This window comes from Cydia strobilella, chromosome 17 (assembly GCF_947568885.1).
Source record: "Cydia strobilella chromosome 17, ilCydStro3.1, whole genome shotgun sequence".
In the NCBI taxonomy this organism is placed as follows: Eukaryota; Metazoa; Arthropoda; class Insecta; order Lepidoptera; family Tortricidae; genus Cydia; species Cydia strobilella.
Window position 1 is genome coordinate 10,898,398 of NC_086057.1, and position 19,180 is coordinate 10,917,577.

Here is a 19,180-nt window from a genome sequence, read left to right on the forward strand (position 1 = left end):
ATCAAATACTCCATAAATTGATTCTACCCCAAATCGAAGACAAGGACCACGACGTGGTAGTCTGAAAACATTTATAGTAAAACACTAGCACTTTTCACCTCATGAAATTAATTGGTAAAAAAAATCATGAATTAATTCCATACGTAGTATAGCGAGTCGTATTACAAAAATAATGAGGCAATTAAAAAATAAAACAAAATTGTCGCCACATAAATATTAAAAAAAATGCTCGTGATACGGCTTGCTGGCCGAGCTGTAGTTAACTCAGACACATATGTGCAAGAGCCTAGTGAAAATCCAAATAAATCACAACGCGAGCTACGGTATAAGTGTGCACCTTTCTGGGATGAATAATTTTCATAACACGACTTATCAAATCAATGAAGTATCCAAATGTGACATCTAACGCACATAACTAATTCAAAGGTTAGCTGGAAGAGATCCCTTATAGGGATAAGTTCGCCTTTGTACTTCCATTACTGTAATTTATTTTTGTAAACCTGTGTTGTGTACAATAAAGTGATTACTACTACTACTAATTCATAAGTTTTTATATTCCTGGGTGGGTTTAGCCCTATTCCAGGCACAGTATGATTTATCGACCACATACGCGCCAATAGAATTTCAACTTTAGTAATCCGATTCAAGGGGTACAAATTAGATTGAACTTTCAGGAAATGTGACTTGTCTTCAAATCAATAATCAAAGCTGAATTAATTGGGAATATATTTGGATTTTTTGAGAAAACCGTGTATATTGGTGCGGCCTGGGAAAGGGTTAAATATGTGTGATATGAAGAGAACAGATGATTTTATAAATGATTAGATATTTCGTAAGTGCAGTCAAGTAATTTGAATTCTGTTTTACTTCGTACCTTATCACAGTATCAATGGGGTTGGCAACTGTCAAAGGTTTGCAGAGATGGCGCCATCATAGCTTGCCCCGTTTTCTATGAGATTTGGCTTAAAGGGCTGGCATCCAGGGCATTAAAAAAACAAAAATTTGACAATTCTAGGGTTTGACAGGGCAAGCTATGCTGGCGCCATCTGCTATTTATTTCGACCGGCCAACCCCATTAATATGAAACTCAGACACGTAACGATGTGGCAAATTCCTTGACCCTTCAGTCGTCATAGAAGTCTTTTTCTAATAACTACTGTACTGCGAGAACTACAAATGCTGAATGCTGACACTCAATAACGCGCAGTATGTGATAAAGATATATTAGATATGTACGTCATTATAATTGCATATATAATTATTTCGTTATTATTTTATAAATAAGATTTTAGAAGAGAAGAGAGAGAAGTTTATTGAGTATGGATATAATTGTTATAGTAGCGAAGTAAGTCATATAATGTGACTCATATTACTGAAACTACTAATAAATAATAGTACATCATAAGTCTGTACCTAATACTAATAAATATGTATGTATAGTATAACAAACTAATAATCTCATAAAGGTTGATTTATTGGTTGGATGGGTCATTGGCAACAATTTAACTCCATGGAATGATACTAATACTTTGGTACAATTGATTGATAGTTATGTTATTGGTTTTTACCACAAAATAAGTGAAGCTAACGATTGTCTCGAAAGCGACAATTGAATTAATGCAATTGACGGAATGCGATCGTGTATGAAACGACTGATTGTTGTAAATAATGAATTGATTGACAGCTGGATCGACGGGCAAGCCACGCAAGTACTAAGCCAACTGGCCACGAAGCGTATATTGTCACAGTACGTGAATGATATTAACTAATGCACAAAACGGGTTAGCTGTCGAACGAATCAATGTAAGGCTTAATACTGCTACTAACAAATGAAATTTATTATATAATTTAATATTAATTTTACATGTAATTTAATTGTATATGGACATGGTCTGAATTAAAGAATATTCATTTCATTTCATTCAATGTCCGCAAACCAAATTACACTCAAAATACAACAGTGTAAGTTTCAAATTCAAATAACACTGATTCGTTCGCAGCGATACTAACGTGGTGTGGATTGTGTATGTACGTGACGTTATCTGTATCCGTGTCGTCGTTGCGGGGCTTCGCTCATGCTTACCTATACTTCTATTAGCCGACAGCTAGACCGGTAAACGCACAAACGATCGCAGGGTTGATCACAATAAAATGTAGTCAACACTAAGCATAGCACAATCTCTTGTCGGTTTAGATTACAATAACTTGTTTCACATAGAATAACTGTAATGTGTTCGTGGGTCGTAACTGAGAGTTGGTCGCAGGTGAAGGGCTTGCAGTTCCCGGGTTGCCACGACGCGAAATACTGTCGCCTGGTGCTCCACCGTTCGAAGCTTCTCATGAAACCGGTCAGTGACAACCCTAGCCAGTTTCGTTCACTGTTACAGTCACTTTCTGAACCAGTGGTTTGCACTTCAGCTCGATGTTTATTTTGTTTATTATCGCTATCAGTTTCCTTTTTCGCAGGTTTTTTTTTATTTGAACAGGAATTTCGTAGATTTCGGTTCGTCATCAAACATCGCTCTTTGTTTATGGATTTATAATTTTTTTCACTTCGTTTTTCATTGTAGCAGATCCTGTAGCCGTGGACCGATTTATTTTCTCCTGTTTAGGTGTATGTGTGCGTTGGTATTATCGTTCGGAGCTTATGTATGTTTGTGTTGTCCGATGCCTGTTTAACCTGCAAAAAGCATGATCTGTCCGGTGTCTGTTTAACACAAAATACCAATTTGTTCATTATTATTTTTTTATAAGTACAACACGTTTTCTTTTTTATGCACCATATATGTAATGTAGATTTATGTTCTTTCGAAATGATATACAATATTCATTTATGTATAGGTGCTGAAACACAAAATTGATAACATCAAGCGTATGGCAGCTCATCCTTCGCAACCATTGTGTAAGTATACGATAATTCCAACATTATCGCGTAAATTAGAGTCCGACCAAACTAACTCAGCGTGGCACTTGCAATGACAGTGTGGCAATTTCATCATTTATGTGAAATTAAATTAATACTGACCTTTCCCAACTTTAATCAGACCTGACGGGCGGCGCCGACGGCTCAGTCCAACTCTGGGAATGGGGCCACTCATCGTGCGTATGGTCGGTGCGCGCGCCCGGCGCCTTCGCCAAGGTCACCCGCGTCCGCTTCTCCGACTACGGGAACAAGTTTGCGGCTGCGGATGCCGACGGCAACCTTGCCATGTGGCAGCTCCACCCGTCGGCGCAGCAACACGACTCTTCGCAACCTCACGCTTCAGCTAGGCCTTTCTTCGTAAGTTCTACTTTATACTTCGAATAACGCAACAGTTCATGGACGGCAACCTCCCCATGTGGCAGCTGCACCCGTGGGCCCAGCAACACGACTCTTCGCAACCTCACGCTTCCGCTAGGCCGTTCTTTGTAAGTTCTACTTTATACTTCGAATAACGCAACAGTTCGTGGACGGCAACCTCCCCATGTGGCAGCTGCACCTGTGGGCCCAGCAACACGACTCTCCGCAACCTCACGCTTCAGCTAGGCCGTTCTTAGTGAGTTCTACTTTAACTTCGTTCGGTAATGTCAACTAATTACCGGACGACAACCTCGCTATGTGGCAGCTGCACCCGTCGGCGCAACAACAGGACTCTACGCAACCCCACGCTTCCGCTAGGTCGTTCTTCGTAAATTCTACTTTAAGTCGTTCGGTAATACCAACTAGTTACCGAATGACAACATCGCTATGTGGCAGCTGCACCCGTCGGCACAACAACACGACTTAAAACAGTTTAAATAAAACCTTTGAATGAAAATGTAGTCATCATCTAATCAAGTACAGTATTTACCTGAAAATTATAGTCGTTTTTAGGGTTCCGTAGCCAAAGGGTAAAAACGGGACCCTATTACTCCGCTGTCCGTCTGTCTGTCTGTCCATCTGACTGTCACCAGGCTGTATCTCATGAACCGTGATTCTAGCTATCACGGTTCATGAGATACAGCCTACAGTTGAAAATTTTTCTGTTGTCGCTAATAACAACAAATAGTAAAAACAGAATAAAATAAATTTTTCAGTGGTGCTCCCATACAACAAACGTGATATTTTTGCCGTATTTTGCGTAATGGTACGGCACCCTTCGTGCGCGAATTCGACTCGCACTTGGCCGGTTTTGTTAGTGATTTTCCATTGTTTTTTCACTCAGTATAACTGATACCTACTCGTATACACGGTGTTTCATGACCCACTGAAAACCTAAAAACAGTTTGTTCAGAATCGATAGAAGAATCGATTGCGCTATATTTTAATGGGAGTAATTTTTTTATTTTTTTTATTTTTTTTTACATGCTCAGGCTACAAGTTTGTAATGCAACAACATCAATAACTAGCATTTGACACGTTATTTGTCAATGAGCAACGCCCTTAACTGCCCATTGGTAAAACTTATCTCGTTGCAGTAAGGTATGCAAATGGTCAGTTAACAGTATTTGCGATGGTAACTAGCAATTGTTTGATGTCACTAAAACGACGAAGCTTCTTGTGTAGAATAACCAGTCGAATAGAATTGTTAAGGAAACTAAACAACGAATATTTTTTTAAATATTTATCGGATTAAATAATAAATACACAAGATGAGTTTAAAATAAAAAAAATCTGTTGGGGTGTCTCAGGTTTTCAGTGGCTCAAGTAACACCGTGTATATGACAATGTCCATACAAAGTCAAGTGTTTATAAGTAAACACGCTAGAATAATCAAATTCTCTTGGCCTATTTAAACTTATTACTTTTTCTTTTTTGCAGACTCACCAGTGTCATAGTAAAGGAATTAGTGACTTCGTTTTTCTTGGTTCCTGCAGTTTAGTTGCTACAGGTAATTATGATTATATTTAATTCAGATTTTGTGATAGTTCTAGCTGCAATAAACTGTAAAATTCTAACTGTTTCATTTTGTTTCAGCCGGGCATAGTTCGGAAAGCAAAAATGTTGCCATATGGGACACGTTGATGCCGATCAAGAAGGCGTTAGTTGTTTGTGAGTATGCAATAGGGATGATGACACATGTTGAATTTTATAACAAAATCTAGTAAAATAGATAGCAAAAATGAGCAATTTATCACAATAATGTGGATATTTAAATAATATATGAAAATAATACAAAAATACAGGACCTGAAAGTTTCAAAATCTAAGTTTTTTTCTACTTCCAAAAAGGAAAAAAGAGAGTACCATTCGAATCCTTACATTTTATCCAAAAAAGATTGTACGTATACATAAACGTAACGTAACTATACATATACATAAACGCAATATTTCACCGACAAAAACGCAATTTTCTTGTTTTGTCCATACTTCAAGATGGGCTCTCAGTGACATTGACGTCACGTTCACTTATCGTTTTGTTAGGAGCATTTCGCGAGTGAATTAAATTTCAATTTCGATATTTAACTCCCCATTCCATAAATAACTATACTTTTACCGAAATTGTTAATTGAAAGTACCCTCAAGTAATACTATAAAAAATTATACTGTCATGTTTAAAAAAAAACACATCCATTTTACTTTCCTCGTATTCGAAATGAAAAGTAGTGTTTAACTCGGGTGAGTCATCATTTCAGCCTCGGACTACCTACCTCGGCATAGAGTCAGACCAAGCTAAGTTAACAGCGATTTTGATAGCACAGGCTGGCAGTGTTAATACTCAACACTCAATATTTTATTGCAAATTCACAAAGTAATTGTACAGGTGCTAAACTTATAAGCTAGGTCTTTGTGAACCCTGTTGGGCACTGCAATATACTATAACTATAATTTATAGTACATATGGTGCTCGCACTAGTGCGATAATAAGCACATTAATTAACTATGTTGAAAATTTAATGGGCCATATGTACTGTAAAACGTTGTACGATACATGTGCGAATAGGTAATTCGCAAATCGTGTCGATTTAAAACACTCCCTTCGGTCGTGTTTTAATTTATCGCCACTCGTTTCGTATTTCCTAGTTTTCGCACTTGTATCGTAATGTACTATTACAATTCTAAAGAGAGGAGAATTTGTGATTAATTATTTTAACAAACAATAATTATAAGCAAATGTAAAAATAAAAAATAAATTTATGTCAAAAACACACTCTTCGTGTCGAAAGTTTTTATTCTTTTAGCATTTTAGCATTTCTAGACTAGTATTTTGTTATACAATTTTGGTGTTCGACAATCCTTTTGTAAAATTGTTATTATTAGGTTTGACATATCTATTTCAATGTTTTTAAGAATAATAATAACTGCATCAATAAATTGCTCTGATATTTAGATTAAGGTAATATTTAAAAGTTGACAATTTAAAGGTGCTTGTTGCTAGGCTTATTTGAATAAAAAATATTATGACTTTGACTTTTAATTAATTTAATTTAATGTCATTTGCCATTTATTATTCAAAGCATTAAACATTAATCTATTTTAAACGTCAAACTTATGGCGTTTACTTAACCTTTGCACAGTCTGTGCTGTGCTATCAAAATCGCTGCCAACTTATAGAGCTTGGTCTGACTCTAACAATAATTGATGTTTACTCCGCAGCTTGGACATGCCACGAGGGCGGCGCCGCATGCCTGGCCTGGGCGGGCTCGGCCGGCGCGCTGGTGTCGTGCGGGCGGCGCGGGGACGTGTTCGTGTGGGACCTGCGCACGCGCGCCTCGCGCCACAAGCTGCACGCGCACCACGCGCCCATCAAGTGCGTCGCGCTCTCGCACCACGAGGACCAGTACGCCATCGGCGCGGCCGACGGGGACATCAAGGTACGTCTTACATACATCTAAAGTCTAAACCCTTATCTAATAGTTTCAGGGCTTTCTAAAAATTTGTGAAATTAACAGAAGTCGACTATTATAATAGTAATGGTCTCGTGGTTTTTGAAATATAGACGGCAATGAGGTGAACTATCGGCATATAACTATCAGTAAGTTAACGAGGGTTTTCAGAAAAAAAGTGTAGGTACCGTTTACTTTTTCTTCGAATACTAACAACTCTTGGGTTATTGCGACTCAAAATCACGAGAATTATTGATTAAAACATATAAAAATTGTGTCTCCAGTTTTTAATAAAAAAATATGGGTACAAAATGTTTGTAAAACGTCACTAAGTTTTTTTTTGGCACTATTTCATTATGAAATATTTCTTCGTAATTCTGAGTATAATTAACGCAATAGTTGATGGTTTTTCCAAAAAAAGTTAATGGTATACACTTTTTTGCTGAAAAACAATGATCAATACGACAATTATTTACGAACGGTTCAATAAATTACGTAACAAACCACGGTGAATATAAGACATTATTTAAGCCAAACGCTAGCACTAAACCTTTACCTTACATGGCGCTCCTGCCAAGATACATTGTGGACTAGGACTTTCTGCTACTAATTTCTTTGTACCTTCTATTTAAAGCACTATTTCATAATCTCCGCATTCGTTCCCAGGTGTTCTCACTGATGACGCACCAATTACTGCACACGTTTGCCGGCGAGCATGCACGCAGCTCCTTCTTCAAGCACATCGGTCAAGGCGTCACGCAGATTCATATCGGTATGTTGCTTGTAAATGCATAGAATTGAAGTAAAAATAACTTAAAGCGTAAAAGTAATGGTCCATACGGTCACAGCTGGGGTCACAGAATTAGTTACGCGGGCCAGGAATTCATAATTACTGTGTGTTTTTTTACTTCTATTCCCATATAATGATGTGTCCTAATGGATACATGGACTCCTGAGTAACACAGTTTTGGTACCGCGATTGCTCACTAATTACCAAGACTCGTGAAAGTTTTGACATAATGTGTTTTCGTATGACCTACAGACAGCGCCGGTCGGCTGTTCTCGTGCGGCGCGGACGGCACCATGAAGGTGCGCAAGCTGCCCGAGCGCGACACGCCGCCGCCGAGCCACGCGCAGTATTCTAATTAATAGGTGAGTACTGTGTAATGATACAGTTGACACTGTGAACCTTACTGCCACGAAATAAGGTTTACAAAGTGTCCGTTAAGTTGTTGTGAACTACGTATCGTATCGTTCAAGAGCGCGGGTGTACCACAGTGTACGTAAGAGTGAGGTTCCACAGAGTATGGTTCGCGGTAGAGGAAAGGTACTCGAAGAATAATCCACTAATACGCAATATCAGTTTAGTGATGATTCGGCTCACTCTTAATATTCACACAGAACGATCCGCCTCACGGAGAAATTGCCGCTCGTAACCGTTTGGTCTATATTTATACCCTGTCTTTTGACCCCGTTGGAATTCGTCGACCGGTGTTGCCGGTATTAATTTGCATAGGCGCAGTTTTTTTTAATGCTATTATTGTTATTGGTTATAGGCAGGCGAGGTGCAACAGCGGGAGCAGCCGTCGGCCTACCCGCGATACCCTTGTGATGTATTTATCGTTTTTGCTACTCAATATTACGAGTATGAGATATACGCTGTTAGACTAGTCACTGTTATTAAATCTTTAGTTAATTCTAGTGTGAAATATTCGCAATTTTTATCGTAATGTACCTTTGTCTTAGATGAGAGATATTGTGTTGTATGCATACTGCATGTAGGATGATTAAGGGTCGACCATAACTACTAGTAGCCGCCTGGGCTCTCGGCAACGGCACCGCTTGTTCAGCAGCGGCCGGCGCGGGCCCTGGCTCATGGGCGTTGGCTGGACCAGACACCTCACCACAAGACCTATCCCAACTAGGCCACACCAACCGAGTACCAGTACCATTGGGAGTCACCGGCGGCAACTCCCGCGGTGACGGTGACTCCCCTCCCGGCGCGGGTCGCGGTGGCGGCCTGAGGTTATTGAGTGTGTCTGTGGGCATGGTGGGCATGGTGCCGCGCTGTTGTCGCCGGTGACTCCCGCTCCGGCGCGGGGTGCGGGGGCGGCGCTGTTGTCGCCGGTGACTCCCGCTCCGGCGCGGGGTGCGGGGGCGGCGCTGTTGTCGCCGGTGACTCCCGCTCCGGCGCGGGGTGCGGGGGCGGCGCTGTTGTCGCCGGTGACTCCCGCTCCGGCGCGGGGTGCGGGGGCGGCGCTGTTGTCGCCGGTGACTCCCGCTCCGGCGCGGGGTGCGGGGGCGGCGCTGTTGCCGCCGGTGACGGTCACAAACAAGCGACACCCATCAGGAAACCACAGTTACCGGAGATGCGATGGGTGTCGCTTGTAATCCCGTTATTCCCGAAAGTAGTCCCATATTTCACAGATATAATTTATTTATTCGCACGTGTTGTTGGTTGAATTTGTATAAGTCCACTTTATCGGCCGCGGGCCTAAGTGAATGGATAAAGAAGATGGTAAACTCGCATTTTAAAATCATCATCATTTCGAACACCGGGTACCGTTTTATCTTTTGGGGCTTTACGGAACCAACAAAATTATCTCACAGTTTCCAGTCTGAATATGTTTCACAATCGAAATAGCTGGAGCAAGTGTTACGGTATAACACATGCTCCAATTACTGTGATGATTTTAAGTTTCAAAATCGTATTACACCTCGATATATACCTAGTGATATTATTGTTAGTGCGGCTAAGAAACTAAAAGTGCTGAGGTCGGTTTAATTAGATTCATATCGAAGTTGGTGTGACTTCAAAATGCGAGTAGGTGTAGTTAGTTAGTAATTCTTATGTGGTATTGTATTGTCTGAAGTATATTGTGTCTAGTTTTAACCAAGTGCAATAAGATCGCTAACTTATGAATAACGATGCCACCACATCGTGGAAGCCTTTAATAATTACAGTTAGCCCCTTGATCAATCTAGCTTACGTGAGTGCGTCTTGCTACTTATATGTGCATCTTGTTAACGCATAATAATTTATAATATTTATCTCATGATTGCCTTTGTTGGCTATCGTGGATGTAATGTTTAACTTTTATGGAATACATATAATCACATTCGTTTGTGGGGTCATGCTTGATACAACGCATTATTGTTGAATCTTTTAACATGTTACTTGTACAGTCGCCATCAAATATATCGGAGCGGCCAAGGCGCTCACAAATATCTGAACGCGCCTCTATTGTCAAGGCGTTAGAGTGCGTGTTCAGATATATTTGAGCACCTCGGCCTCTGCGATAAATCCGATAGAGACTGTATCTATTGTTGAAATTATTTGAGATTAACTAGCTTTTTATATATCTAATGTACGCCTAATGTAAAAATATTGTAGAAGCAAAATTGACAGCTGAGATCGAGTGTTGGGCGGCGCCATTTGTTTTGTGGTATTATTGTGAAATGTTACTCGTAGTGCGTGACTAGTTACCGCGTAATGTATGGGGTTCTACTTTGCTATCTATTTTAGCTCTCAAACTGCGGCTATGGTACTACTTTAAGCGTGTTAGAATCTTGCTACCAAATTTCAGATTGTAATAACGCTAATTTTGTTCATGTCAAATAATTTCAACCATATCCATGTTACGCTTTTATGCACCCCACGCTCTTAGAAGTAAGTTTCTCTTTGTAACCTGGTAGCAATCGAGAACACATCCATTTATAAGCAATATTTAGTTACAAAGTATTTTGGAAGAAATATATATTTGAATGAAGTATGTTGCGTAGTTTATGCGGCGCCCATGGTTACGTTACCAGTATTATCACAATCATAACTACACCCAAGGATGACCTATCAGCATACCCCGGGGTTCTGGGTGCGGGAATGTTTTACACTAGCCAAAAATAGGAAAAAACTAGTAAAACAAACTATTTTAACAAGCTTACTACCTTTTTCTAATTAATAGTTTAGTAATTATTTTACAGTCATAAATGAAATGAAATGACATGAAATCATTTCCGGGCCGCGCCCAAAACCCTAGAGTACCTATGCCTATCAATGGCGGAGCGTCTATAGAATATAGGTCCCAGCCATTTGCCTAATTTGAGAAATTTGTGGATTTTAGCGTACAAATTTCAAAGAACAAACTGCCACTGTGACCTTAATTGGATAATATTTCATGAACTTGCACAATATTATCAATATCAGAATCTGTCAGGAATTGCGACAAAGCATGATTGAATACCAGCTAATTTCCTCTTTATAAGAGCATGCTTTTTTCATATCAAATGCACCAAATTCTGATTAGTCCATCATTACATCCGTTCATTAATCTTATGAAAGTTATTATATAACATAATGTGAACTGCCTTTCTCATTAGTAGTGGCAAAAAGACACTTTTTGTTGTTTTCTTATTTAATCAAGTCTATTTGTGATATGGTATTTATTTCTATAGGTTAATGTTATAATATAATCACCAAAGTTAATGATTTAAAAATATTTGAAAACTATTGTGTAAAACCAAACGAAAACTAAGCTTATAGATTCTGTAAATGTACATAGATTTCGCACAATAATCACTTGAGTATTTTCTGAGTTATTTATTGTTATCGGGTATGTTTAATTTCGTTTGTTTTCGAAATTGTTTGTGTATATTTATTTTGTAATGACTACATCACAACTTGCTTAGTGTTCTGTCATTGTTTTAGAACACGCTTTATTTATTTTTTTAACTTGATACGTTCCCGTATATCATGAGCCGAGGTAGAAATAATACAATTTATTACCTTGGAAAAGGTAAGAGATCCTAGTATATTCTAATGATTTATATACAGTGGCGTAGCTAGGCGTGGGCGAAGCGGCCCCTCGCCTCGCACTCAAAGGGGCCCCGCTAAAGCTAACCTATTTTATTACCTTGAGAATACCTACACATTGACAGAAAAGGGCTTTGCAGATGCAACTTCGCCCACGGCTAGATTAGTTCAGCTACGCTTCTGTCTACCTATATTTATCAAATGTATCCATACAACCCATAAACATATTATTGACATTATTGTTCACCTTGTCTTTTCTGTACCCGAAAGTTATAATATTGGCAGTACGCCTAGTTTTGATACCATTTCTAGTAAACTATATCGGGACCGATGTAAATCACAAACAAAAAATAGGCTCCAGCATAACTTTAGGGTACAGGAGAGAAATTTTTCTGTCTGTATGGTATCCAAAAATTACTCGTAATTGATATGACCACCTAATTTAAGTATATTCTGGTTCTTTTTTTCGATTAATCTACTATTCGAATATTCTGTCAATTTAAATTCACTTTAAACTTTCCACTGAAAAAAAAAAACTAAATCTATACCTATATGCAAAATTTATGCCATTTTCAAGTAAAGGGCAATTATTTTACTATCGATTGTCAATAAAGCGATACAGGTTTGATTAGAAATCGCTATTTTCTACAACCGACAATCCGGTGCTTTTTGCCTGCAAATGTCGCATACCTATATAGCTATAGGTACAGTCAGCAGCAGAAGTTGCTAAGCGGACGAGGTGTTCAAAATAAAGTCAACACAACATTATTATTAATAGAATAAGAGTGTGTGTGCAAGTCATTTTGAATGCCTCGTCCGCTTAGCAACTTTTGATGCTGACTGTACATAATTTGTTATTTTGAATGTCCTCACTGTTGCCGTGCAGACTGTACAAAATTACTTTTGTAGGGTTTTAGCTGTGATCTGTATTTTGTAAGTAGTTAATTGGCGTTGTTTCAGTGAAAAAACATGTCTATAGTAAAGTTTATAATATGATTGTATCTATTTTGATAAGTTACATATGAAACAATAACTAATGATAATAGAACGTGAACATAGAATATAAATGACCCACTAGATGAATATGAATAAATAAAAGCATTCTGCACCTACGTAATACTAATTTATATAAAGATTCATTATAGTGCTTATTTTGTTTTATTTATAAAAGATCATTTAAAATAAAAGTAAACTTAATTCAGTGCTTTTTAATTTTAGTAGACACCTATTAGGATTAACCTTTCATAATTATCTGTATGTTGAGTATAGAGCAGAATGAAAAAATGGTTCTTGATAAAAGCAAACACATGATTGAAAATGTTGTTTAGGAACCTTATGAAATACTGACAAAAGGTTAAACTTGCCCTTCCCAAAAGGAAGAACTTACCATAATACATTACATACACATACATACATACATCACATACATTACATTATACGGAAAAATAATAGGAGGAATATTATACCAAAATAAAATAATAGACAAGTAGGTACTTAGTACACAATTCTCAGTCTAAATAAACAAATGTTTGACAGTCAAGTGGAAGGACCCGAACCATGTTGTCCCTTCCTAACGCATGACACCTTATCTTTTTCCCTCTCTAGACTGCTAGATATCAATGTTTCATTAAAACAAACGGAAATTGCGGTAGTTGAATTTATTCAATAAATAATGTTCTTAGTGTAAAAAGCTACAACTACACAAAACAATACTGTAGTAAGTAGCAAGAAGTAACAAGAGAGAGAACACAAATAAATCACTTTAATAACTTACTATCTATATTTGACACCGAAATACCAAGATATTGTGACGCAAACTTGAGAGCACTTTCCTTGTTTAATGTGATCTTTCCTTGAGGGTTTTCCAGGAAAATGGTGACGGCTTTGCTACCATTAGCAACGTTGACAAACTTACAGAATGGACTAGAAGCTGATTCATTCGCCTTTGGCTTCGCCATAGACACAACAATAGTTTTTGCGTTTAAGTTGTTAGTGCTGTTTACTTCCGCACCGTCGCACCATAAAGTAAATTTCATACCATACAAACCGAAAAGAACTTCAACTTCGTGATGCAGATTTTTCAAGCTTATGTATTTGTTGTCTTTATCCGTAAGAATTATGCTAGCTCGATTACAGCTAGTGCCGAACCGCGGGGTCAAACCTTGTAAGGTAATATTAGCCCAAGGTTTCAGGGGCAGTTCTACTTCTTTCCGCCAAGTAATAACCAACTCCAACTGCGAGCCCTTCAGCTCTTGCGTTTCCCGAGTGATTACAGGTTTCGATGGTGTTAATTGGTCTAGAGTAATCATCGGAGCTTTCACTGTAGTCTCTATGAGTTCTCTGTGCGAGTTTATAATGCGGGCGATATCGCTCGTCTTACTGACGGCGTAGTAAATATTAACTTCGTCGGTGGGAACGAGATGAGCCTTCTTCCTCAATTTCTGTACCCTGTTTATAACCTCCCTTGCAAACCCTTCGTCAAGCATGTCTTGGTCCGGTGTGACGTTTAACAGAATGAGCACGTCGTTGTCGCTATGCACTTCGTACTGATCATTGCCTGTTGCTTGGAAAATTATTCGAACTTCCGACACGTCAATGCGTTGGCTAACGATCTCAACAAAACCGTCGGCAATCAGTTTTTCGCACTGTTCGTTGTTCAAGTTCTTTAGGCCCTGCGTGACAGCTTTAAAGTCGCCCTTCAAACGTGCGCCTAGCAGCTTGTGGTCAGGCTCCGCTTTCAGTGTGATGCCGAATTTTTTCTTGTCGCTTGTCAGCTGCAAGTTCTTCACATTCATCTCTTCCAGAACATAGGTGTTTAACGACTTTACATCATCCAGGTATGATTGGTCTCGATGGATAACAATCATTTCTGGCAGCGGATACTTGATGGGAATGGTTTTCCGATCTCTAAGAACTCTGCCCAGTTCAATCACTGTCTGCATTCTTTGAACTGCTCTCTCGATATTAGTGTCTATCAATTCCGATTTCGGCTCTGGAATCATGTTGAAGTGCACGCTTTCTAGAGAATCTCCTGGCAGAAGTTGGCGCAGTGTCTTGTACATCAGCTCAGTCAGGAAGGGAGTGTAGGGAGCCATCACTCTGATCATGTCAAACAATACTCCGAACAGCGTATCCAAAGCCGCTTGGCAATCTTTAACTCCAAAGTCTCCCTTTAGCCTCTTCCTGTTCATGCGCACATACCAGTTGGTGAGGTGATCGATGAATTTAGTCAGCCTGGGAACAACGGTGTACAGCTTGTAGGCTGCCATTTCTGTCTTGACAAAAGTAATCAGAGACTGGGTGAAAGAGGTGATCCACTTATCCATAACATTCTCTTTCACGTTTTTCTCATTCAATTTGTAGTCCACTTTGTCTTCCTGGATGATTCTCTCAACATTCTGCATCAAAAATCTATATGCATTGTACCAAGGAAGGAAGACATCCTTAATGACGTCTCTGACACCCTCTTCTTTGAATCGCAGGTTTTCCGCTCTGACTACTGGAGAGTTTACAAGATACAATCTCAATGCATCGGCACCATATTTTTTTACTACCTCCAATGGGTCGGGATAGTTCTTTTTACTCTTTGACATCTTTTGTCCGTCAGCTGCTAATATAAGACCATTGGCTATCAAGTTCTTGAATGGCGGCTTCTTGAAAAGAGCAGTCGATATGACAATTAGAGTATAAAACCATCCTCTCGTTTGATCGATACCTTCAGCAATAAAGTTCGCGGGAAACCTTTCCTCGAAGTCCTTCACGTTCTCAAAGGGATAGTGGCATTGCGCGTAAGGCATAGATCCCGACTCAAACCAGCAGTCAAAAACTTCAGACACCCTTTTCAGAGGTGGGTGGCCGGGTCTAGCTGATGGAATCTCCAAGTGATCAATGCTCTCTCTATGTAAATCAGTTATTTCTTTTCCCGTTAGAGCGCTAAGCTCAGCAATGCTGCCAACACAGACGATCTCTTGTTTATCAGGAGATATCCACAGTGGAATAGGAGTGCCCCAGAACCTGTTACGGCTAATAGCCCAATCGCGTGCTTCTTTAAGCCAATTTCCGAATCTCTTTTCTTTCACATGATCTGGGACCCAGTAGGTAGCTTCAGCAGATTTTAAAAGGTCTTGACTCATTTGCTCAACTCTTACAAACCAAGATGGCACAGCTTTGTATATGAGAGGGGTCTCAGAACGCCAACAGAATGGGTAATTATGCTTTACCTGCCCCAGTTGCACTAGGCGGTTTCTTGCCTTAAGATTTGCAATTATTTGCTTATCAGCATCTTTAACATATTGACCGAGAAAATCTTTGACGGGTTCCGTGAATTTTCCACTTGCATCAACTGGGCATACCATTTCTTGATCTTTTGTTATGACGCCTGCCGCCACGCAAACTCTGAAATCGTCTTCACCAAAGTATGGGGCCTGGTGTACAATGCCCGTACCAGAGTCCTCAGTAACATACCCATCTGTTAGCACTTGGAAGGCATTAGGACATTTCTCAACAAAGTAGTCGAATATAGGTGTATATTTCAAACCTTTTAGTTTGCTACCTGGGATCTTTTCAAGAATAGTGAAGTCTTCAACATTCTTGAATATCACTGGCAATCGTTGTTCCAGTAGCACATAGCAATTTCCTGTGCCTTTTTCCTGTACCTTAATATATGTTAACTTGGGATTCACACAGAGAGCTAAGTTACTTGGAAGTGTCCAGGGAGTTGTGGTCCAAGCTAACAAGGAGAAACCTTGATTGGTTGGAAAAGAGACCACAACAGCAGGATCCAAAACATCTTTGTAATTCTGTCCAGATTCAAAGTTGGACAGTGGAGTGGAGCAGGCAGTGGAAAATGGCATTACTTTTACTCCCTGGTACACCAAACCTTTGTTATACAGTTCCTTAAAAACCCACCATATGGATTCCATGTACCATGGGTACAGTGTTTTGTAGTCATTTTTGAAATCTGCAACAAGAAAGAACCACATTGAAAGTATAAATATGCTCAGCGGCTAAACATGCAACTTCCAAACCACAGGTCACGGTTTTGCACTCTGGCTCAGGCGAGGCCTGTTGCTTTTGGGTGAAGGAGAGCATCCTGAAGAAAGGCCAAGGCTAATCCCAATAATAAGGCCTAATTTGCCATCTGGGTTAGAAAGTTAGATGGCAATTGCTTTCGTAAAAACTAATGCTTGCTAATTTTGGTATTAGGTTGCCAAACGCACCTCAGGCTTTTTTGCTAAAAAGTGCAGTCAAAGATGATGACAGGCCACATAATTTTGAGACATAAAGTTAAGAATACATTACCTATCCACCTCCCCATACGCGTGATGATGTTCTCCCAATCAGTAGAATATCGCATGACGATTTTGCGGCACTCAGCATTATACTTATCAATGCCCATTTTCTCCACATCACTCGGCCCCTTGATACCAAGGGTTTTGTCAATTTCATACTCTACGGGCAGACCATGGCAATCCCAACCAAAGCGCCTCTCTACATGGTAGCCCTGAAATATGTTTTATAAATGCAATAAAATATACAAGTTCTATAACTTAATTGACCGAGCGTTAGCAAAGGTCTCTGTTTCAGCTTGGACTAAAATGTTTTCAAACATCCAGTTGAGATGGTTAGGTTAGGATTAATATTTTCATGATGTGACCAACCAATCATTTCATGAAATTATCATTTTTAAGATCTCTCCACAACATAGATAGATATTTTGTAGCAAGTTTCACCTAAGCAGTGATTAAATGGTAAAATTGAATGTCTTTTTAAGAGATTTTGGGGTTTATATTGTCTGATGATTTAGTTGATGGTAAGAGCTAATTTTGAAATTGAATTTGGTTGTTGAATAAACATAATTTCAGTGTTAGGTCAATATTTACTTTCAACAAAAATAGATATAACTCCGTAATAGATGGATACAGTCTAAGGAAAAAACGTGCCTCGAAAATCAAGAAAATTTGATTCTCGTTCAGAGGGCGCTACTAGCTTTGGCCTACTGTTGTATAGATGGCGTTGACGGTTTCGTTTGTTATATAACAATTTTAACGCATATCAGTGAAAGAACATGGGTCAAAATCATAAAAATAATTAATGCAAATAAAAAAAATCATTTATCCATATTTAAATACATTTTATCGTATTTTTATAAATCTTCATTTTTAGTTTTAATGTGTGTCGACAGATGGCAGTGAATTTACTGGGGTTACAAAATTTACTATGACAGTACCACTCTAGTATAAGTTACTCTATGCTTTCAATAACTTAGGCTTAATCATATAATAACTATAATAAATACATGAGATAAGTAACTCAATATCAAACAAATTGCAAACAAAGTGTGGTAACTGGTAATAACTGATAATATAAAATAATACTCAAACATTATTAATTAAGGTGTAATCTTCATATATGTAATTCAATAAATTATAATGCTGACAGTTCATAAATGATGCTGTATAATGTATATAGTGCAATGATATGAATGTGTGATTGATAGGGAATGAGCAGTCAGTTGAGGTGGCAAAAAAAAAAACGAACTTATTGATGAGGACAATGTTGAAAGCTGTATATGTTGCGAAGAACCGCGAGTATCAAACAGATGGTGAGTTGCACAACAAATAATTTATAGATTCTATGTATCTTCAACCCTGCTAGCCCGTAGAGGCTAGACCGTAGCCCTGCAGAAGCCACGTGTCGCTAGAGTCAGATTACAATGTTAATAAATGTTTACAAAGTTTTATGTAAATATTGCAGTTCCAAAACCTAAGTGCAGATACTTTATTCAATATCAACTGTTAGTCTTGTGATCTATTACATCCTCATTAATAAACGCGGCTACAGTATATGGTGTCCGAATCCTAAAAAAATATTTTAATGGTGGAAGATAGTGTTGTAGCATTGTCAAGAACATTTTGCATTTGGTGTGGAATAAAAATCTTTGGTAAATGGAGACTGTGAGAACACTCTATTGAAAGGTCATTCAAGGATTACCTGTTGATGAGCGTAACGTGTGACTACGTCTTTGATGGTGCCAGCAAGGATATGACCGTAGTGAGGTAGACCGGTGGCGAAGGGCGGCCCATCGTAAAATGAGTAGCTATAGCACAAAAACTTATTTTATTAAACTGACAGATTTGGAATAGGTTATAGTTGAGTTACTAGTATCATCAAGTTATCTAGGTTTATGCTACAGCTACAGTCCGTTCTACATAACCTAACTCACCGAGGTTTATTTTTTGATTGCTTCAGACAACTTTCAAAAGCGTTGATATCTTTCCAGAATTGTAGGATTTTCTCCTCTTCCTTTGGGAAGTCAATGTTCTCGGGAACTCTTATTGCTTTTTGCGACATGATGAAATCCAGGTTTTGCTTATTTCATCATACTTTTCTACCTCTTCCTCCTGAGATTTTCTTACGGGCATATGCGGTTAAGAGTGCAATTTGACATTGACAGACACGCTGTGCCAGTGTGGCAAATATGATGGCATCTGTCATCGTGATAATATGTAGCTGTATTTTTCTAGTTTTTTTGGGTTCTGATGGTAAATAATAATGGAACCCTTATAGTTTGTCAAAGGACTGT

General features: G+C 38.8%; 3 protein-coding genes across 3 annotated transcripts in view; 1 reads left to right on the forward strand and 2 right to left on the reverse strand.

The window, feature by feature from the left end:
* Positions 1-12,796, forward strand: part of LOC134748739 (dmX-like protein 2) — an 86,344-nt gene extending 73,548 nt beyond the window's left edge. The window contains exons 54-62 of the mRNA XM_063683515.1: positions 2,265-2,348; positions 2,842-2,902; positions 3,045-3,280; positions 4,781-4,850; positions 4,937-5,011; positions 6,556-6,773; positions 7,452-7,557; positions 7,828-7,937; positions 8,342-12,796. Coding sequence (XP_063539585.1) covers positions 2,265-2,348; positions 2,842-2,902; positions 3,045-3,280; positions 4,781-4,850; positions 4,937-5,011; positions 6,556-6,773; positions 7,452-7,557; positions 7,828-7,934 — 957 coding nt within the window. The 3' untranslated portion in view covers positions 7,935-7,937; positions 8,342-12,796. The remainder of the gene's footprint in view (positions 1-2,264; positions 2,349-2,841; positions 2,903-3,044; positions 3,281-4,780; positions 4,851-4,936; positions 5,012-6,555; positions 6,774-7,451; positions 7,558-7,827; positions 7,938-8,341) is intronic.
* Positions 8,812-9,457, reverse strand: LOC134749098 (uncharacterized). The gene is made up of 2 exons (XM_063684002.1): positions 9,394-9,457; positions 8,812-9,092 (listed from the first exon to the last, which is right to left on the reverse strand). The coding sequence occupies exons 1-2, from the start codon at positions 9,455-9,457 to the stop codon at positions 8,812-8,814; spliced, it is 345 nt and encodes a 114-aa protein (XP_063540072.1).
* Positions 12,797-13,240: 444 nt separating the features above from the next.
* Positions 13,241-19,068, reverse strand: LOC134748850 (isoleucine--tRNA ligase, cytoplasmic). The gene is made up of 4 exons (XM_063683671.1): positions 18,821-19,068; positions 18,589-18,694; positions 16,897-17,098; positions 13,241-16,555 (listed from the first exon to the last, which is right to left on the reverse strand). Exons 1-4 carry the CDS (start codon positions 18,946-18,948, stop codon positions 13,353-13,355), a joined length of 3,639 nt encoding a protein of 1,212 aa, XP_063539741.1. The 5' UTR covers positions 18,949-19,068; the 3' UTR covers positions 13,241-13,352.
* Positions 19,069-19,180: the final 112 nt, after the last annotated feature.